Genomic DNA, 22,855 nt, shown 5'->3' on the forward strand with positions numbered 1-22,855 from the left:
CCTGATCAGAATCAAACCCGGACCCTTCAGTCTGCATGCCGGTGCTCTATCCACTGAGCCCTCTATCCACTGAGCCCAACCAGCCAGGGCATCCTCTGCCATTTTTTAATTGGATTGTTTGGGGGGTTTTTTTGGTGTTGAGTTGCATGAGTCCTTCATAAATTTTGGATATTAACCCCTTATCAGATGTACCATTGACAAATTGCTTCTCCCATTTAGTAGATTGTCTTTTTGTTTTGTTGTTGGTTTCCTTTGCTGTGCAAAACCTTTTTAGTTTGATATAGTCCATTTGTTTATTTTTTTTCCTTTGGACAGACTATGGTTATTTAGATTTAGGCATTGGACAGACATTTTTAAAAATATAAACAAAGCCTGTTATTGCTTCAAGGCAAACAACTGATATTATTTGTTACCAGTAATTTTTTTAAAAAAGCTTCAAGCAGAGCCCTGGCCGGTTTGGTTCAGTGGTTAGAATGTTAGTCTGAAGAGTCTTGGGTTTGATTTCTGATCAAAGACATGTCTCTTGGTTGCAAGTTTGATCCCCAGCCCCAGTTGGGACACATGTGGGGGCCAACCAATCAGTATGTCTCTCTCACATTGATATTTCTTCCTCTCTCTCTCTCCTTCCCTCCCTCCCTCCCTCTCCCCCTCCCTCCCTTCCACTCTTTCTCTAAAGATCAATGGAGCCCTAACCGGTTTGGCTCAGTGGATAGGGCGTCGGCCTGCGGACTTAAGGATCCCAGGTTCGATTCCGGTCAAGGGCATGTACCTTGGTTGCAGGCACATCCCCAGTAGGGAGTGTGCAGGAGGTGTTTCTCTCTCATCGATGTTTCTAACTCTCTATCCCTCTCCCTTCCTCTCTGTAAAAAATCAATAAAATATATTTTAAAAAAAAATAAAGATCAATGGAAAGAATATCCTCAGTTGAGGTTTTTTTTTTAAGTTTTTAATCAGAAATTGTAATTTAGAAAGTTTATATCCATGATTGTGAGCTTAATAGTGCCTCGCTTTTTTAAAGACTTTCTGATGAGATTATTGGTGACATTAAAATGGTGATTTTTAAAATATTGCATAATGAAATGGTTAATATTTGAATTGTTTGCGTAACTCAGTGAACATATTTTACTTTTATTTTTTTGTTAATCCTCACCTGAGGATATTTTGTCATTGATTTTTAGAGAGAGTGGAAGAGAGAGATTAAGACAGAGAGAAACATCGATGTGAGAGAAGCACATCGATTAGTTGCCTCCTGCATGGGCTGGGAAGGAGCCTGTAACCAAGGTATGTGCTCTTGACCAGAATCGAACCCAGGACCCTTCCGTCCATAGGCCAACGTTCTTATCCACTGAACCAAACCGGCTAGGACTGGACAGATAATTCCAAAAGATCAATACATGATGTTATAAAACTGTACATAGGCAAAAGATCTACTCATATTGGATTGCATATGTATATAGAGAGATTAGATATCTACTGGTGTGTAATAAATTATTCCAAAATTTAGCATTCTGAAACAACAAACGTTTGTTATTTCTCAGTTTCTGTGGGTTAGGAATCCAGGTGTAGCTTAACCAGGTGCCTTTGGTTAGTGTCTTTCACAGGGTATAATCAAGGTATCAGACTGAGCTACACTCATCTCATAGCTTGAATAGAGAAAGACCTCTCTTTCTGAGCCCACTCATGTGGCTGTTGGTTGGTTGGAGACATCAGGTCCCTATCAAAGAACAAATGAGAGAGCCAGAGAGGGCTTCCCAAATGGAAGCCACCACCATCTTTTTAAATCTAATCTTGGAAGTGACATACCATCCAATCCTATCACCTCTGCCACATTCTATTCGATCCTGCTCATACTCAGGTTATCCACACACAGGTTATGAATATCAGGAGATAGAGATAATTGGGAGCAGTCTTAGAGACTGCCTACTCCATAGGCCTATGGACTTTAATGGAGCAGATATGAAAAGTTCATTCATGAGATATCAGATTCTAAATTGCAACCACTGGTTGAATGTTGGTGTAGAATCAGAGGAATTATATTAAAACACTATTAAAATATTCCTTTTAACAATTACATGTCTATGCAAGGTTGAATTTTAATTTTCTTCATATACTTTAAAGGAATAGCAGCAGATTGCAGAATAGAATGCAGAAGGACATCCGAAAATTCAGATATCTTCTTTTAAGCCAGTTATTAACACATTTGTGAAAATGTGAAACAGTGTCACTCTTCTCACTAAATTTTTTTCTTCACCTGCCCCAGTCTCCTAAATATGAAGCTCCTTTCAGCTCTTTTAGCTCTTTTTAGGTTAGTCTCTTTAGCCTCAGTGACCAGCACTCTTATTATGTAGGCAGCAGAGTGAGAGTACATAGGATTGATGTTTACTTTATAGCAGATGGTCTGGAAGAGCCAGGAAACCACATACTGAAGAGGCAGACAAGAGTAATGGTTGTAGGGCTAGAGTTATTGTGGCCTTGTGAGTTTCTTGGTTAGACTTAGGATAAATAAGGGGGAAACAGGTTATGAGGCTAAGAAATAAAAGGGGTTGGGTAGAAAACTAGCAATAAGAGGAACTAGTGAGAATCCCTCCTAGTGAGAACTAGGAGATCTAGAGCCTGAGAAAGAGGAGCTAAATTGAAGGTGGGTGGTATGGGGGAAAAAGAGAGAGTGGGAGAGGAGGGAAGGAGGCTTGGGGGGGGGGGGGGAGAGGGAGAGAGAGAGAGAGAGAGAGAGAGAGAGAGAGAGAGACACTATTGATCGGCCTGCTTTTGCCAATTTAAAAGTAGAAGAAAACTACCTTCATGTACTACCTTACCAATAGTAGGGTGCTGTCTTAGGTAGTTATTCCTAAGATACTCTTACTTCCTTAATTATGCTTAAAATGTACCTGATAATGAGTTTTAAGAAGGCCTTCTTGAGAGAATATATGATTCCTGCTAGAAACATATATTTGACATAGGACCTCTTGATCAAAAATAATTTCAAGATAGAAAAGAATGACATTCCTTGATTCTTTATAAAGTAAGGGAGGGAGGGAAAAATAATGCAATATTTAAATTTTTTAAAATTCAATTTAAATAAATGTAATACAACTAAAATTCAATTTAAATTAAAAAATTCAATATAAAACTAAAACATGAAAGTTTCTTTTTTTTTTTTTAACCAAATCCCTTTGCTAGAGATATTGTGTTTTTTTTTGTTTTGTTTTGTTAATCCTCACCTGAGGATATTGATTTTTTTTTTTTTTTTTTTGTAAGAGAGAGGGAAAGACAGAGAGAAACATCTATGTGAGAGAAACACATCGATTGGTTGCCTCCTGCACGTGCTCCGACCAGGGCCCTGATCAGGGAGGACCCTGCAACCAAGGTATGTGTCCTTGACCCTTTGGCCCACAGACTAACTATCCACTGAGCCAAACTGGCTAGGGCGAGATATGGTGCTTTTTAAATATAAATACTGATATATGTATGTGCATAATGATATACAGCCTGATAATGCTTTAAAGGAAAATGAGATTTTTAATGTGTGGTTCTGTATTTTTGTTTTGTTTGTTTGTTTGTTTATTTCTTAATAGTTCTTAGATAGAAAGAATTATCCCATATGATAGCAAACACAGGTTGTTGGGAAAGAAGCTTTGACATGGGATAGGGAACTTTTATACTTTCTATCTAGTCTTACTACTAATCACCATTAATTAACATGGAACATTGTTCTGGTTACATGTTGGCCAGGAATGCGATAAGCCAACAATGACTATTACCCATATTGAGAGAGTCATTAAATGTCCTTATTTATTGTAATGTATACAAATGATCTGGCAAATATTTTTTTAGGTTTGAGGACACATATAGGAAGATAACATTTTGACTATTGCTTTTTAGACTTCACCTGTAAAATACAGAGGTATCAGAAGATGGTTCTACTTGCTTTTCTGTTACTAAATCATTGTGTAACTGCAGGGAAAAAATTTTCTTCCAAAATTAAATGTTTTTTGGTATTTATAATTTTACATGTATACCCATTTACTAAGTAGTTTTCAAGTATTATTATTTAGAACTTAGTTACTCAAGTGTTATACCAAAGGGTAGTCAGATCCCTTAGGTCAGCAATTTTCAACCTTGTTTATCTCATGGCACACATAAACTGATTACTAAAATTCTGTGGTGCGCCAAAAAATACATTTTTTGCCGATCTGACAAAAAAATAAGTGTAGTTTGATTCACACTGGATGGCTCTTGTTGTGTTGGCTGTTGTCATTTTTTTGTTTTAAATATATTTTTACTGATTTTAGAAAGGAAGGGAGAGGTAGAGATAGAAACATCAGTGATGAGAAAGAATCATTGATTGGCTGCCTCCTGCATGCCCCCTACTGGGGATCGAGCATGTGTCCTGATGGGAATTCGAATTGTGACCTCCTGGTTCATAGATTGACACTCAACCACTGAGCCATACCAGGTGGGCTATTGTCTTTTTTTTTTTTTTTTTTTTTTTTTTTTGTAATTTTCACCCTAGGATATTTTTCCCATTGATTTTTTTTTTTAATTTTTAATATTTTTTAGAGAGAGTGGAAGGAACGGGGAGAGACAGAGAGAGAAAAAAAAACATGGATGAGAGAGAGACACATAGATCGGTTACCTCCCACATACGCCCCGACCAGTGCTGGGGTCAAGCCTGCAACCGAGGTACATGCCCCTGCTTGGAATCAAACCTGAGATCCTTCAGTCCAAGGTCCAACACTCGAATAGCTGAGCAAAACCGGCTAGGGCTATTGTTATCATTTGACAATCTAAGGGAAGAGAGGTTAGTGCCCCTCACTAAATAGTCAGGCATTGCATGTTTTAAAAATTCTTGTGACACACTGGTTGAAAATCACTGCCTTAGGCTAACCTGAATTAGATATTGGCAACATTTGCAACTTCATTTCCATGGGAGTCATCCGCAAAATCTTCATTTTGTCTTTTACACAGGTTTGGTCAAGTCTCTTTAACAGGGCCTTAATTTTCTCATTTGTAAAACAAAATCATTGGGCTGAAGATGGTTGAGTTAATTCTGTATGAATTATTTGAAGGTTTTTAAAACACTTCAGTTTTTTTGAAGGGGGACACCATTATGAATCTATGAGTGTTTTAAACAAATATGTATAGATAAGGAAGTTTTTAGAATTGTTTCAAAATTAATGTTTAAATTTTTGTATAATTCTATTTTTACCCTTAAAGCTCCTAAAAGACGGCGGCCTGCACGTTCAATATTTGATGGTTTTCGGGATTTTCAAACTGAAACTAGTAGGTATCTATGAATCAGTTTATCCTCTCTCTGTCTGTCTCTCTCCTTGTCTTCCCCTCCTTTCCTTTTCCCTCTCCCACGCATAAAACCACAATGTGGAAAAGTTCCTATACACTCCCTAACAGGTCAAGTTCTTAGTTTCATTTATATACTTTTTTTTTTTTTTTAATTTTAGGGAGAGAGAGATGAAAAAAAACATCAATGATGAGAGAGAATCATTGATTGGCTGCCTCCTGCTCACCCCCTACTGGGGATTGAGCCCACAACCCAGGCATGTGCCCTTGATTGGAATCGAACCCAGGACCCTTCAGTTCGCAGGCTGACACTTTATCCACTGAGCCAAACTGGCTAGTCTATGTACTTTTTCTTAAAAAGAAAAAGATGATTAATATGAGGTCTAATTACTTTGAAGAATCACCTTATTTTAAAAGTAAAATTATGAATTCAGTCTGTGATTGTTTCTCCAGAACTGATTTGTTTTAAATTTTAAACTACTTGGTGATGGAAGAAGAATAAGAAAGATGGAGATAATGTAAAAATTTAGGTAATTTACAAACTTAATGAGCTTTTGAATAAGCACTCAAATACTGACTATAATAAAGTAAAAAACTGATTACCCTCAAGATTCTAGTATCTGTCAATGAACACAATGGGGAATTGAAAAATAGAAGAAAAAGCCACACCCAAAGCAGCCAGTATTAACATTTTGGCTACAGTTGTTTAAAATAGGTTTATATATTTCTGTGGAGTAAGTTAGAATGAGAATCTTGACTTTACACTTTTAGAGGAATTAGTACTGACTTAGCAATGGAACTGTAAAGAAAAGGACAGTTACGTTTGAGAGAATATATGAGAAATTCTTGGACCATGTTTGATTTTATAGTTGATTTATAATGAGCTCATTGAAGCACAAGTAGGTCTCGTAACTTTGGAGAGTGTTGAAGGGGAACCCAAACTGACTCAGGTTATCCAGGGAATCCTGTACCCTGCCAGGAGAGGGTGATAGCAGTGGTCATTCTTGCTATTGCCAGAAACTTTGAAGATTGGGAATATAGCTGGAAACTACAGGTAAATTAAGATTATTTTTAGAACTAGATAAATGGAGTTGAAAGTTTTCTCCTATACTAAAGTTAGTTTTGAATATGTGAAGGAAATATTTTGATTGTGAGACTAATATAAATTTCTGCTTTTATTCTTATCTTTTGGTAGAAAGCCACCACTAAGTTTTAAGACTCCCTCCCTACCTTGCTTTGTATTTTTTTCAGAATTAGCATTTTATATTTGCATTTTGAGGTCAAGCACATTGTTCAGTAATTCTTGCAATTGATACATGTTTTTTATATTGTTAGATTTGTTCCTTTTATGGTTAGTTGAAACTTCCTCATCCTTCTGTGTTTCAGTTCGGCAAGAACAAGAGTTAAGAAATGGAGGAGCCATAGATAAGAAACTAACTACCCTGGCAGATCTGTTCCGGCCACCCATTGATTTGATGCATAAAGGCAGCTTTGAAACAGTAAGTAGTTGGAAATTCTAAGCTCTAGTTATGAATTCTTCTGCGTTTTCAATGCCATTTTTTTTCTTTCTAAGAGAAAAAAAGTTTTCAGCATACTGTATAGAGAATTGGCATCCTAATAAGTATAACATGAGAGATACCTAAAAGGTTACATTAATTTATGTTTGTATCAGCAGTATATGAGATTGCTTAATGAGAGCATTTTATTACCCTGTGTGATGGTATTTTACAATCTATGCCATTTTGATAGTTCTTTTATTATCTTACTTTTTAAGTTTACATATCTTTGATTACTACTGAGAATAGTGTGCATGTGTTTGTTGGCTATTTGTGAATTGTTTGTAGGTATCTTTTGCCCACATTTCTAGGAGGTTCTTAGTGTATTTTAAAAAATATATATTTTTATTGATTTCAGAGAGGAAGGGAGAGGGGAAAGAGACATAGAAACATCAATGATGAGAGAGAATCATTGATCGGCTGCCTCCTGCACAACCCTTCAGTCTGCAGGCTGACGCTCTATCCACTGAGCCAAACCAGCAAGGGCAGTGTATTTTAAAAGAATATCTCTGTAGTTGCAGAATACATTCTGACTTACTTCTTGGCTTTAACTTGGTTAATGCCAAAGAAAAACTTCCCAGAGCAAGTTTATTTGATTATTTGCTGAATTATAAGCTTAATAAGGGCAGGGAGAATATGCATTGTTTTATTTTGGTAAGTCTTGGGACCTAGTCTCTGGCATTTAATAGGACCTGGTATTTGTTAAATGACGGAATTTAGTTAGGATTTTAAATATTCTTCTATTGATGTGTTCAAACAGCTTGCTTTTGTGTATTGAGTAGCTTGTTAATGCTCTTTTGCATTAGAAATGGCATTTGCATTGATGTAAATCAATTAGGTTTAAGATTAAGTCTTACCTGTTAGAATAAAGTAAGCCAAACAATAACCACAAAAATGATGTTGGTAGCTACAGCTATAGATTTGAAAGTGAATTATGATTGTTTAAAAAAAATTTTTTCCCTTGACATACTCTTAACACTAGCCTAGATGAAGTATTTAGGGTAAGAAATTTAACCATAAGCTTGTTCTTCTGTTGTAAAACCTGAAAGTGTTTGGCTGCATGTAACAGAAGATCCAAATGATGGTGATTTGACCAAACAAAGGTTTCTTTTGCCCAGCTGGTGTGGCTTAGTGGTTGAGTGTCAACCCATGAATCAGGAGGTCATGGTTTGATTTCTGGTCAGGACACATGCCTAGGCTGCAGGCTCAACCCCAAGTGGAGGTGGGGGGGAGGGGCAGTGCAGGAGGCAGCCAATCAATTATTCTCATCATTGATGTTTCTCTCTCTCTCTCTTTCCCTCTCCCTTCCTCTCTCTGAAATCAATGAAAACATCTTTTTTTAAAAGGGTTTCTTGCCCTAGCTGGTTTGGCTCAATGGATGGAGTGTCTTCGGACTAAAGGGTCCTGGGTTTGATTCTGGTCAAGGGTACATACCTTGGTTACAGGCTCCCCCTTGGCCCGGGCCCTCAATGCAGCCAATCGATGTGTTTCTCTCACATCGATATTTCTCTCTGTCTTTCCCTCTCTCTTCCGCTCTCTCTCTCTCTCTAAAAAAAAAAAAAAAAGAAGATAAATGGAAAAAATATCCTCTGGTGAGGATTAAAAAAAAAAGAAGATTTCTTTTTGTCATCTAAAGTCTAGAGTTGAGGGAGTCTTTGGTGTTTATCAGCTCACATATGTCAGGTTAGATACCTCCTCAGTTTTCTTCATCCTTCCCTCATGATCTTAACATGGCAGCTGCCTATACTTTCTAGTGTTCCAGGCGCTTGTCTGCCTATCCTTTCTAATGTTCTGGTGATAATATAGCCACTGAGAGAGAGTAGCAGCAATGTGAAAGACAAAAATGATCTGAGTTTGTTTTGACATGTTTTCCTTTTCATTAGCTTTTGAGTTGCTCTAGGGCTTAATAAATAACTCTGTGCTTGATTTAATCTTGTCACTCTGGGCTCATAAAAAGCAGTTACTCTGATGCTTGTTCATTGAAGTAAACCGAATCTTTTTTGAAATTGCTGTCTGATTTTTTGCTCATTTTTTTAAAGTTACATAACCTTTTTTCTTTGTATTTCATGACCTGCATTGTTTGCAATAATCTATTCATATCTTCACTAATACTAAAGTTTATCATTTATGAGTCTTTAAATGACATTAACACTCCCAGAAAAAATAGGCATTTCGTTATAATTAATGATATATCTATTAGTTTTATATAAATTAGGGAGGTCACATGCAAAATTAAGTCATTGATGTTTAGAGAGGTGAATGTTAAAAATTATACGGACTCTCTTTGGTTGCTCTGGCAGGGCCCATAGGTTTGGGCACAATATTAGATGTAGCTCTGAGCCATAGTTTTACAGGTTTAGAAACTAGACTTTCTTAGTGTATCTAGAGGTAGACGATATTCAAAGGTTCTGAAGAGACTGATTAATTTACTTGTTCATTTAGTATTTATCGAGGCCTCCTTTTGTAAGGCCTTGTTCTAGGTAATAGGGATTATATTTTTTGGGATAGATTTTACTGCATGTGAGAGAGACCAGGAAGGAAACAAATAGTAGCTTAAACAAGAAAGAAGTCCAGGCTATTAGGATGGTTCTGCTCTGTGAAGTTACTAGCAGTGCAAGTTTTCTTTGTCTTTTTCTTCTATTTCCTAGGTCTTGCTTGCCTTTGTCCATATGATTCAAGGGGGCTTACCACCATGTTTGCTTTCTAGCCAGAATGAAGGAGGGAGGGGGCTGAGAAAGGTATACCTTTTCCCTTTAAAGGCACAACCTAGAAGTTGCTCACATCCCATTGACCAGAACTTGGTAATATGGTTACACCTACTGCAAGGGACGCTAGGAAATCCAGGTGCTTAGAAGAAAATGAATATCTGGAGCCTATAAGCAGTTTCTTCCCCTGGGAGATAGTGGTAAGCACATTACACAAAGTCCTTGCCATCAAAGATTTATAATCAAGAGGGAGAAACAGACTATAAACAAATAAAAATCAAATGTTTATACATATATGTAAAACGTTTCGTGTGTGCGTATGTATATACAATATAGAGAGATAGGGTGTAATTTCAGGTTATAGTATGTAGTGGGAGAAAATAAAATAGAATAAGGGACCCAGTCGGCGTGGCTCAGTGGTTGATTCCCAGTCAGGGCACATGCCCAGGTTTCGGGCTGGATCCCTAGTGTGGGGTGTACAGGAGGGCCACCGATCAATGATTCCTTTTCATTATTGATGTTTCTGTCTCTTTCTCCCTCTCCCCTCCCCTCTGAAATCAATAAAAAAATATTTTAAAAAATAGAATAAGGGAAGGAGAGGGCAATTTTTTTGTTTGTTTAGAGCCACTAAGATGCATGTATACTTAACAAGCAAAATTAAAAGCAGGGTTGATTTCATAGGTTTCACATATGTTTGTAACTGTGAGGAGAGAAGACTGTTTTAGATAGGAAGATCAAGGAAGATTCTGAAGGATGAGATTTGAGTAGAAACCTGAGTGAAGTGAAGGAATGTGAACCATAGGAATGTCAGGGAAACAGCAGATAGTAAGGCTAAAAAGGGTATATTTCTGGTACAGCCAAGGAATCAGTATAGCTGTAGCTGAGTGACCCACTTAGGATGAATGATCTGACCTAGGCAAGGGAACATGTAGCTTGTAAGTTCCATGAACACAGGAACTTTGTTTTATTTGTCATTGTATTCAATGCCTAGAAGAGCTTTTGGCACATAATTGGCCCTCAATAAATCTTTCTTAAATGATTGAATGACATAATCTGGAGTATATGGTACAGAATCAGAATAATTTCCATAATAGTCCTTATTTTCATTATAAATGCATATTTATTTGTTATCATTTAATTCACATGTACTTAGTTGTAATTACTAAGAATGCTTTGTTAATTTTAAAAGTCCTGCTGTAAGTAAAAATATTTTAGCAAAAAATATAAAGAACCAATTCAGTAACAAAATATGTAAGATAAACTTTTTAAAAATAAACTTTATTCATAGCTTATATTTAGTTTTATTCAAAGTTGGCAAATATAGCAAACCAGTGGGGGGGGAAATAAAATCACAATTTCCATTAAAAAGTACTGTGCATATTTTAATATATTTTCATCTTGACTTTATGTATATCTATTATTGAAACAAATATCTTTTCCTTTATATTTTTTTAAAATGTATTTTTATTGATTTCAGAGAGGAAGGGAGAGGGAAAGAAACATCAATGATGAGAGAGAATCACTGATCGGCTGCCTCCTGCACAACCCCCCACTTGGGATCATGCCCACAACCCCAGCATGTGCCCTTGAATTGGATCCAGGATCCTTCAGTCTGCAGGTCGATGCTGTATCCACTGAGCCAAACCAGCTAGGGCTATTCTTTTTTTCTTCTTACTTTACTGATCTGTCTGGGACTGGTAGAGATACTCTCTCACTGTTTCCCCCTTGAAACAGATAAGTCATATCACATATGTCTCTATTTGATGTAGCCACACTTGTCCTTGGGTCTTCATAAAATGGCTTTTGAATGTTGATTCTGAACAGTCTAATAGATTTCAAGAGGGAAGGTTCATCATTTGTGTAAGACTCTCTTATATTCCCTCTAAACATTGTTGCTTTGCATAAAATTCATGTCTTTGGGCCTTTCCTTCCAGCAGTAATTTCTTAACAGCATCTTCAGTTTCTTGTACTGATTAATATAAGGTTTCTCCCCAGTGTATGCTTCATGAAGGCAGGGTTTTTTGTGTTTTGGTAACTGCTCTAATTCCAGCATCTATAGCTATACCTGAAACATGATAGGTATCAGTAAGTTTATTTGTTGAATGAATGAATCTGAATTAAAGCATAAATGTGAATAAATGAACTTTTAAAATCAAAAGCAAATGACTGTCCATCAGTTTTAAACTCTTGACTTTTTTTTCTTCTCCATGTTGTAGTTTTAGGCAGACTTATGTACATTTACCCTGTTACAGAAATGTGTGTTAAATTTTTCCCCTCTCCAATACTTTTTCTTCAGTTAAGGCATATAAGTATACATTTATCACTCATTTATCAAATCCATGTGCATGCTATAGGTAAGGAAGTAAGTTGAACACTTACTTTCTAGGAGTAAGGAATAATTTTATTATGTTTATATATTTTAAAATAAGCTTTTCACCAGGTAATACAGCTTTCTGGCTCAATACAGGGATTCCTTTTTGAACTTGAGTTTTCACCTGTGGAATCAAAATTAAATATTAGAAAATGATTTTTTTCTGGAGGATTCATACCAAAAAATAGGATAACAGTTATCTGTAAGACTGTGTAAACCTTCTTAAAGCAGAAGATAGTCTTACATTGTCCAATACCTCCAAAATGATGTATGTTTTTCAACTGTTAACGACCTGAGTTAATTGAAGATCTGTGTTAATCTGGTATGGGAAATAATATTGTTCCAAGACAAAATTACTCAAAACTATCACTTTCATTTCATTGTTCCTATACAAAGGTTTAAGGAAGCATTTGTTTGCTCATTTGCTTTTCTGCCAATCTTTGTATTCAGCAACTTTTTAGGTTTTTATGGTGATGACAAACTATTAGGCAAAAAGTACATACTCATGATTAATATTTGTGCTATAAATTGGGGGGGGGGTCTTTTAAAAATCATTCTGAAACATTCTTTGATCCTATAATCTCATTTTTTGAAATCTCCTAGGAAAACAACCCTAAGAGAAAAAACCCTTAGCAGCTTTTACAGAAATATTTAGGGTGATCCTATAAAATAGTACATGCCTAATAGGGGTTGAGAGAGATAATGTGATAGAATTATGTGACTTGACCATAAGTTTGTATAATTTTTTTCAGATGTTTAAATGTACAAAAGTCCAGCCATTATAACAATAACAGTTTATTTAAATTTGAAAAATGCTTGAAAATGGTCAGTATAATTATATATATCTATGCAAATTAATGTAAATAATGTATATATACCAAAAACTCTAGATGTTATACTTGAGGGGAAAAACTTAGTATTTAAATGAAAAGATAACAGTTTCTGAACTCTGAAACATATCAGTTACCAAGGAGAAATTATTTCTAACAGGTGTTGTGTAACTTTACTCTTATAGGCCAAAGAGTGTGGGCAGATGCAAAATAAGTGGCTGATGATAAACATCCAAAATGTACAAGACTTTGCATGCCAGTGCCTCAACCGTGATGTATGGAGCAATGATGCTGTGAAGAATATTATCCGGGAACATTTCATTTTCTGGCAGGTGAGGAGAGTTAAAGTTTTAGTAGCATTTTACTTTTGTAGTATGGGATGTTGAGAAGGAGGAATTCAGTAATAAACTGGAAAAATTTTAATAACTGAGTTAAATTATGATATATGAAAAGGTAAAACCACCCATAATTGCTGAAATAGTAAGGACAAGTGAAAATTAGGGCAGCAATGAAGAACTCTCGAGGGAAGGAAAGAAAGAACCAAGCTGCGTAACTATATAATATTCATATCTCAGATGAGCTTAAATATCTTGATAGAGTTCACAACTGTACTATTCAATCCTGTATAATAAAAGGCTAATATGCAATTGACTGAATGGTGGAGCAACCGGTTGCTATGACGTGCACTGACCACCAAGGGACAGACGCTCAATGCAGGAGCTGCCCCTTGGTGGTCAGTGCACTCCCACAGGGGGAGCGCCTCTCAACCAGAAGCCGGGCTCACGGCTGGCGAGTGCAGTGGCGGTGGCGGGAGCCTCTGCCTTCAGTTGGACATCCCCCAAGGGCTTGAAGAGGGCGCAAGAGGGCTGCAGACCAGGCTGAGGGACCCCGCCCCCGAGTACACGAATTTCGTGCACTGGGTCTCTAGTTCTATATAATAAAACCCTAATATGCAAATCGACTGGTCACTATGACGTGCACTGACCACCAGGGGCCAGATGCTCAATTCAGGAGCTGCCCCCTGGTGGTCAGTGCGCTCTCATGGGGAGCGCCACTTAGCCAGAAGCCGGGCTCACCGCTGGCGAGCGCAGTGGCAGTGGCAGTGGCAGGAGGTAAGGAGCAAGGGGTCCCAGACTGCTAGAGACCCGAACTGCGAGAGGGATGTCTGACTGCCGGCAGGGGTCCCAGTCTCCCTTGCAGTTAGGATACAGGCATGTGACCTAAAACCTGGGTTTAGAAGTAAACAATGTGAATATGTAGCAGTGAGGGGGGAACTGATTTAGCAAGCCCCAGTGCATGAATCTTGTGCATCAGGCCTCTACTAGGAATATAATGTGAGCCACATATTTAATTAAAAATGCTCTAGTAGCCACATTTTAAAAGGTCAAAAGAAACAGGTGAAATTAATTTTAATGTTTTAAAATCAATATATCTAATATCAAACTAATATTAAAATCTTAATGAGATGTTTTGATTTTTGTGTGTGTATGTGTGAAGTCTCCAAGATGTGATGTGTGTATATTTTATACGTACGGAACCTCTCAGTTCAGACCAGCCATGTTTCAAGTACTTCAATAACACATGTATTGGTTGTTATAATTGACAGTGTGAATGTAGAAGATCTTGAGTAATGGAAAAACATTTGACTAAGATTTGGATTTTAGCTTGAGTTTTATACTTTTTATGTATATTTCTTAGTATTGTCACTTAATCTTGCTGATTCTGTTTTCTTTTTATGTAAATTATCAAGCTAAGGTTAGATAATCTTGTTCAAATTTTTAATTTTTTTATGAAAAATTATAGAAAATAAAAACATCTGAATGAACTTAATTTTTTCCACTATAAGATATGCTGTTAATGTTATTAATTTATTCATTCATTTTTTTAATGTATTTTATTGATTTTTTACAGAGAGGAAGGGAGAGGGATAGAGAGTTAGAAACATCGATGAGAGAGAAACATCGATCAGCTGCCTCCTGCACATCTCCCACTGGGGATGTGCCCGCAACCAAGGTACATGCCCTTGACCAGAATCGAACCCGGGACCCTTCAGTCCGCAGGCCAACGCTCTATCCACTGAGCCAAACCGGTTTCGGCTCATTCATGTTTTACAGGTCCCCTAAATTCAGTATTTTTTCTGAATGGTAAACTTTTCTTCTACAACTATTTTTTTAAATATGTTTTTATTGATTTTTTTTTTTTAAAGAGAGAGAGTGGAAGGGAGAGGGGTAGAGAGATAGAAACATCAATGAGAGAGGAGCATCATCGTTTGGCTGCCTCCTGCACACTCCCTACTGGGGATAGAGCCCACAACCGGGCATGTGCCCTATGGGGTAATTGAATCAGTGATCTGTTGGTTCTGGGTCAACACTCAACTGCCGAGCCACACAAGCTGGGCTCTTCCGCAACTATTGGTTGAGCATCTCTTTGACTAGCACTATGCTAGCCACTCAAGCTTATCATCTCAATATGTAGTGACTTATTAAGATGTATATGATAGAGTTTGGAATAATATAGGTGGACAGATAACTTGATCAGAAAGAGCAATATCTCTTCTGAACTGGAAAGGGAGGAAAAATGGATTGATATATGTTTCCATGGGGGCTGAGGACAGGAAGTTGAGGTAGTTCACACCAGATTACCTTCATTTTTCTCTTTAATGTAGGAATGAATCCTAACATATACTAAAGGTGTATTTGGAGAATTGTTGTTGGTATATAACAAGGATACAGTTGATACTTTTTTAGAGGTTGACTTTTTTTTATATCAATGATTTAACAGGTTTATCATGACAGTGAGGAAGGTCAGAGATACATACAATTTTATAAGCTAGGGGATTTCCCCTATGTTTCCATCTTGGATCCACGGACAGGTAATATTTATTTTATATCAGCTTACAGCAATTGACATATGACTTATTTTTCAATTACCTAAATATTTGATCTTTAATATTTGACTGGATTCAGTTTCAGAATTCTTTGTAATAATTTAGGTGAAGGGTTTTTATTCATGTCCTTTAGAATTATTTAAACATCTATTAAAATATGTTAGGGAGTCAGTCTGTTTCTGACAATTTGGGGAAATGATTGTATTTTATATTTGTGCAGCTCTGTACTTTCTAAAACTAATATTTTATCTTGTCATATTTTAAGGGGTCCCCTTGGGTTTTCTGTTATTAAAATATTAAGATTGTTCAGGTACTGGTTGTAATCCCACCAGAGAAACAGAGGGTAGAACTGGTTTTATTATTAATGAATTTTTACCAAGATTTTGCTTCGTTTGAATCTCTTCTTTCTAAATGCCAATAAATGATATTAGCAGATAAAGAAGTTGCCAGTTGGCTAGGAATCTTAGGTTGGCTATAATTGATGAATTCTTTGGGTTATGAAAACGCTATGTAATTTAAACTGGTGAAGGGTGGGTGAAAGGTTAACGTGGTGGTACTTGGGCAGGCTAAGTAGCCATCTCAGATGGTGGATAAAGAAAAATTGAATTTATTTAAGAAAAGGGGTGAGGGAAGGGATATCCAAAGGGAAGGGCCGCATAGCACTGAGCCAAGGAGATAGTGGGTGATGATGTCTGCCCCAGGAGCTGGAGTTTCATCGTTACATGCAGTCACTGGTGGGAAGCTCTTGTCGTCAGTGTGTGTGGGCTGAGTTGGTGGGCTTGGAATGTGGATATGCAATCAGGCGTTTTTAGGACAGTTTTAATTCCTTGTATAGTCTGATTCCTGGTGTCCAGCAAATTTTCCTGGTCTTTGTCCTCCTGAGGCGGGAAGCTTGGACAAGTTCTTGGTCTTTGTTTTCCTGTGGCAGGAAGCTTACAAATGGCCATTAAGGACTATATTGCCCTGAGTCCTAACAGTGGGAATATGTGTTCCTAAAATTTTAATTATGCAAATGCCAAAAAAATACTTAATGAGAATGTTGAGAAGGCATGTTGATTTTATTATATTTATATATGACGTTTTTTAATTTTTAGGTCAGAAGCTAGTAGAGTGGCACCAGTTAGACGTATCTTCTTTCTTGGACCAAGTGACGGGATTTCTGGGTGAACATGGGCAACTGGATGGACTTTCTAGCAGTCCCCCCAAAAAATGTGCCCGTTCAGTAAGTATGAATAAGAAGTGATAATGGGCAATTAAATGTAATTGTATATAGATGTCTTGTGTAAAATGTTTGAGGTTAAGATCTTAAAGATATTAATGTAAGTATTGGACAGTTATAATTTGTGGCTCTACAACATCTTAGATGCCCTTCTTATATTTTGATAATTTCCCACATGCGGATTCTGTCTTCTCAGTAAAATCATACGATTCATACTCCCAGTCTCCCTTGCAGTTAGGATACAGGCATGTGACCTAAGACCTGGATTTAGAAGTAAGCAATGTGAATATGTAGCAGTGAGGAGGGGAACTGATTTAGCAAGCCCCGATGGTGGAGTAATCCACTTCTTTCAAAGGCAGCATTGCCAGGTCTAAGCAGCAGTAAAAAAAAATAATGGTATTTTTGCTAGAAAACTCTCCTGGTATAGGTGGTCATTATTACTAATTATATAGTTTTAGGACCTGTCTCTCTAGCCCACCTTGAGATTACTTCTATACTTATTTTCTATAATATGCTATTATTAGGCAGATCTATTTGATAATTGGTCTAAATATTAATTGGAAATCATAGACCTACAAAGATATCAGAATTTCACATTGGTTGTAGGAGCTGTTAGGGTTTGATTGTCAGTGAGGATAAAATTAGTTTTAGAAGATAAGACTTTAATAGTCCATATCATGCAGTGATGAAAGTTACTTAACTAATCACATAGAATAAAGTACCCATTTAATAAAAGACTATATGGATACTTGCAAAGCGGGGGTATAGAATCCCCCTCCCCTCAATTATTCAGACACAACAGAGCAGAACTAAAACATTGTTTCACTTTTATCTATAGACTATTTCTTTGTTTTTTTTCATTGCTAAGAGAAGTTTTACTTACCTATAATTCTTTTTTAAGGCATTAAAAAATCCAGAGTTTCTATAATTGTCCTAAGAGAGGTTCTTATCTTTTGCAGTCATAAGGCTGATATTGTAAAAAACCAGAGCCTGAGTTTGTGAGTTGCTGAATTTCAACATAAATTGAATTTACAACCTTACCAGCTCTCTTATAAAAATTAAGGGACTTAATGGAAAATAGTGGGACCATAAAAATTGGACAAATACATAGGGATGATTTGTACCTCAGCCTCTACTTACTATACTAAATTATCTGATTATTATAAATTTTGATCAACTGTGTGCAAGAGAAACATCAACAAATAATGGCTTAAACGAGGAAGACATCTACTTTTCTCAGCAAGAAGTCCAGAAGCAAGCAGTCTAGGGATTGACTTTGTAATGTCATCAAGGAACCAGGTTCCTCCTCTTTTATTCCCCCCCTCCATCCCTAGTATTTATTGGCTTTTGTCCTCATGGTCACAGTTAGATGCTATACTCTTAAGGAAGAACAGGGTGTTGACTGTTACTGTTACAAAGGTAAACAGCCACGGATAAGAGTTTTGCTTATTTTAGCTGGGCACATTTTCTTGCACAAACATAACGGAGGCTCTGTTAATAAGGAAGCAGAGAAGACTGGATGAGAGATAGGAAACTAGCAGTGTCCGTCATAGTGTTCTTTAAAATCAACTTACATGGTATATAGTGTTATCTGCAATCTGTCCAAGCTGTTGCATGTCATGTGGGCACATCTGCTTGCTTTCCTGTGTGTGTGATAAATTAGCCTTAAGTTTATTATATTTAAATTTTTATAGCCTTAATAATTACTGTGCAATAAACTGAACACATTTAAAAATTAAAATTTGACAAATTTTGATATGAGTATCTTTTCATGTGCTTTTTTTGCTATCTCTTGATGAAGTGTCAATTCAGGTCTCTGGCTTGTTTTTTATTGGGTTGCATGCCATCTTAATTGTAAGGGTTCTTTCTTTTTTTATCCTCATGTTTTTTACTAATTTTAGAGAGGGGAAGGGAGAGAGAAACATCAATCAGTTGCCTCCTGTATGCACCCCAACCAGGGATCGAAACTGTAATATAGGTATGTGCCATGACCGGAAATTGAACCCACAACCTTTTGGTGTACGGGATGATGCTCCAACCAACTGGCCAGGTCTATAAGGGTTCTTTTTATAGTCTATATATAGAGTTTATAGATAATTTTCTCCCAGTGTGTTACTTACTTATTCATTTCATAATAGTGATTTTTGAAGAGCAAATTTTAAATTACTGATGAAATCCAATTTATCAACTTTTATATTCTATGCTTTTTGTCTTATGTGATAATTTTTTTAAAATATATTTTTAGCTCTTAAGTCAGTGATCCTCTTTGAATTAATTCTTATATATGGTGTTAGGGTAGGGTCTAGTTAGGATTTTTTGGTTGTTTGCACGTGGCTATGCACTTGTTGCAGCATCATTTGTGGAAAGGTTAGCCTTTCCCCATTGAATTGCCTTTGAACCCTTATGAAAAATTGATCATATATGTTTGGTTTATGGGCTCTATTCTTTCCTGTGATTGATAAATCTTTCTTTACACCAGTATTTCAGTCTTAATGATTACTGTAACTTTATAAGTCTTGAAATGTCATAGTTAAGTCCTCCATCTTTGTAGTTGTTTTGTTCAGGTCTTTTGCATATAAGTTTTAGAATCAGCTTGTCACTTTCTACAAAGAAAGGTACTAGGGCTTTGATTGGAATTGCATTGGCTCTATGGATCATTTTGGAGAGAATTTACATCCTAACAATATTGAGCCTGCAGATCCGTGAACATGGCATATAGTATATATCTCATTTATTTAAGCTTTAAATTTTTCTTAGCAATATTTTATAGTTTTTATATAATGAGCTTGTAGCCTGCAATCTTGCTAAACTCATTAATTAGTTCTAATAGCTTTTTTGTAGATTGCTTTGAATTTTTTGTAGAAATAGTCATGTTGTCCACAAATAGACTTATTTTATGTCTTCCTATTCAATCTCTTGCCTTTTATTTATTTTTTCTTATTTAGGACTTCCAGCATAAAGTTAAAAGTAGGAAGATATAAGAGACCCTGTTTCTGGTATTAGGGGGAAGTTGTCTTTCACCATTAAATTTGATGCTAGTGCCCTAGCCATTTTGGCTCAGTGGATAGAACATTGGCCTGCAGACCGAAGGGTCCAGGTTTGATTCCAGTCAAGGGCACGTACCTCAGTTGCAGCTCCTCCCTGGCCCGGGCCCTGGTCTGGGCACATGCCAATTGATGTGTTTCTCTTACATTGATATTTCTCACTGTCTTTCCCTCTCTCTTCCACTCTCTCTAAAAAAAATAAAATAAAATAAAATAAAAAATCAATGGAAATATATTCTCAGGTGAGGATTAAAAAAATTTTTTTGATACTAGCTATATGTTTCTTGTAGAGTGGAAACTTTTTTAAAAAATATATTTTTAATAATTTCAGAGAGGAAGGGAGAGGGAGAGAGAGATAGAAACACCAATGATGAGAGAGAATTATGGATAGGCTGCCTCCTGCCTGCCCCCCACTGGGGATAGAGCCTGCAACACGAGTATGTGCCCTTGACCAGAATTGTACCTGGTACCCTTCAATCCATAGGCAGACGCTCTATCCATGAGCCAAACTAGCTAGGGCTCTTGTAGATACACTTTATCAGGTTGAAGAAGTTTCCTTCTAATCCTAGTTTGCTGAGTTTTCATATAAGGGAATTTTGTCATAGATTTGTCACATCTATTGAGATGATCGTACGGATTTCTATTTTTAGTGAATTCCATTGGTTGGTTTTTTAGTGGTAATCCAACCTTTCATTACTCTGCTAAAACCCACCTGGTTATGATGCATTATTTTTTAATGTATTTCTGTCAAGAATTTTTGTGTCTCTGTGAGAGATATTGTTTGTAGTTTTTTTGTGTGATTGTTTTGTTTTCCTTGTAATATCTTTGTCTGGTTTTAATATCAACTTAATGCTGGCCTTACAATGAATTGGGAAGTGTTTCTCCCATTATGTTTCCTGGAAGTTTATGTAAAATTGATGTTATTTCTTCCATAATATTTGATGACATTCACTAGTGAAACTACCTGAGCCTAGAGTTTTCTTTGTGGGAAGTTACAAACTACATATTCAATTTAATTAATAGATATAGGACTGCTTAGGTATCTATTCTTTAATGAGCTTTATTAGGTTGTGTCTTCTAAGGATTTGTCCATTTTACCAAAGGTGTCAGATATATTGACTTCAATTTATTTATTATATTTCCTTTTAATTCCTTTAATGACTGCAGTGTCTGTTGTGATGGGTCCTCTCTCAATCCTGTTATAGTAATTTGTGGCTTGTTTTTTCCCTGACAATTTTATTAATTTAAAAGCTTTTTGTTTCATTGAATTTTTCTTGTTTACTAGGTCATTGGTTGATTTCCGTCTTTTCTCTTTTTCCTTCTGTGTAGTTGGGTTTAATTTTATTTTCTTATTCTATGTAGGTACTTTTAAAAAATGTAATATGGAAACAGGGAATTAATTGAGACCATTTTTTCCTAATATAGGCAGTTAGTTCTATACCAGTGGTTCCCAAACTTATTTGGCCTACCGCCCCCTTTCCAGAAAAAATATTACTCAGCCCCTGGAAATTAATTTTTTTTAAATGTTAATAGCAGTTACTCATCGCCCCCCAAATGCACCTGTGGCCATCACCGCCCCCCCTGGATCGCTGCAGCGCCCACCGGGGGGCGGTAGCGCCCACTTTGGGAATCACTGTTCTATACTTTCTCTGTAAGTTCTGCTTTAGCTCCATACTACAAGTTTTTTCTAACTACAAGGGAAACTGGTAAATGGACATTTTTAGCTTGATATGTTTTCTTTTATGCACATTATTAGGATTCTGTAAGTAAGGAATAAGGAGAATGGATATTGAGTAGAAAGCCAGCAATTGCCATGGTGACAATCTTTAAAATCAAGCTATGTGCTGTGCAATGTCATTATCATAAAACTGCAGTCTACCTAAGCCATTGCAGGTCATATGGGCACATGTACTTACTCTTTTTTGGGGGGTGGGGGGGGGTATGGGAGTGATAACTTAGCCTTAACTTTATTTTTTGCTATATTATTGGCAGATAGTGAAAGCCAAAATGAGATTCCTTTAGTTTTTTTTGTTAACAGCCCATACTTTTTTTTTTTTACCCTTTTATTGTGGAAATTTTTAAGGATATTCAAAAGTACAAGGAATTTATTGAACTATGTATCCATTAACTAATTTCAGTAATTACCAACAAGTGGCCAGTCTTGTTTTACTGTATCCCATCTTATTCACATTATTTTGCAGTAAATCTTAGAATTCATTGTTTCATTCCTTATACCTACTTTGGCATATATCTTTAAAAGACAAAGGCTCTTTTTTTTTTTTTTTAAGACCTTCAAGTGAAGTTTTATTTATTTTTAATTTATTTATTGGGGTGATATTGGTTAATAAAATTAGGTTTCAGGAATATAATTCTACTAGAGGCCCGGTGCACAAAAATTTGTGCACTGGCGGGGAGGTGGTGTCCCTCAGCCCCACATGTGCCCTCTCACAGTCTGGGACCCCTCGGGAGATAACAACCTGCTGGCTTAGGCCCGCTCCCGGGTGGCAGAGGGCAGGCCCAATCCCTAGGTGCAGCCCCTGGTCGGGCTCAGAGCAGGGCCGATTGGGGGGTTGGGGCGCTGCCCCCTGTCACACTCAAGGCAGGGTCGATGGGGAGGTTGCCGCGCCACCCCCTGTCACGCACAGAGCAGGGCCCATCAGGGGGGTTGGGGGCACCGCCCCCTGTCACACACAGAGCAGGGCCCATCAGGGGTTTGAGGCACCACCCCCTGTCACCCACAGAGCAGGGCCGATCAGGGGGTTGGGGCACTCCCCCCGTCACACTCAGGCAGGGCCAATGGGGAGGTTGCAGCTCCACCCCGTCACACACAGAGCAGGGCCCATGGGGGGGTTGGGGCGCCGCACCCTGTCACACACAGAGCAGGGCCGATCAGGGGGTTGGGGCGCCTTCCCCTGCCACGAACAGAGCAGGGCCGGATAGGGAGGTTG

General features: G+C 37.2%; 1 protein-coding gene across 2 annotated transcripts in view; it reads left to right on the forward strand.

Moving 5' to 3' along the window:
- UBXN7 (UBX domain protein 7) overlaps nucleotides 1–22,855 on the forward strand; it is a 77,934-nt gene that overhangs the window by 44,374 nt on the left and 10,705 nt on the right. For both annotated transcript variants that reach the window (XM_006092809.3, XM_023757311.1), the window contains exons 4-8: nucleotides 5,215–5,280; nucleotides 6,682–6,794; nucleotides 12,943–13,089; nucleotides 15,539–15,629; nucleotides 16,739–16,866. In XM_006092809.3, the coding sequence (XP_006092871.1) occupies nucleotides 5,215–5,280; nucleotides 6,682–6,794; nucleotides 12,943–13,089; nucleotides 15,539–15,629; nucleotides 16,739–16,866 (545 nt within the window). The remainder of the gene's footprint in view (nucleotides 1–5,214; nucleotides 5,281–6,681; nucleotides 6,795–12,942; nucleotides 13,090–15,538; nucleotides 15,630–16,738; nucleotides 16,867–22,855) is intronic.

Source organism: Myotis lucifugus, unplaced genomic scaffold, assembly GCF_000147115.1.
Source record: "Myotis lucifugus unplaced genomic scaffold, Myoluc2.0 scaffold_105, whole genome shotgun sequence".
NCBI lineage: Eukaryota > Metazoa > Chordata > Mammalia > Chiroptera > Vespertilionidae > Myotis > Myotis lucifugus.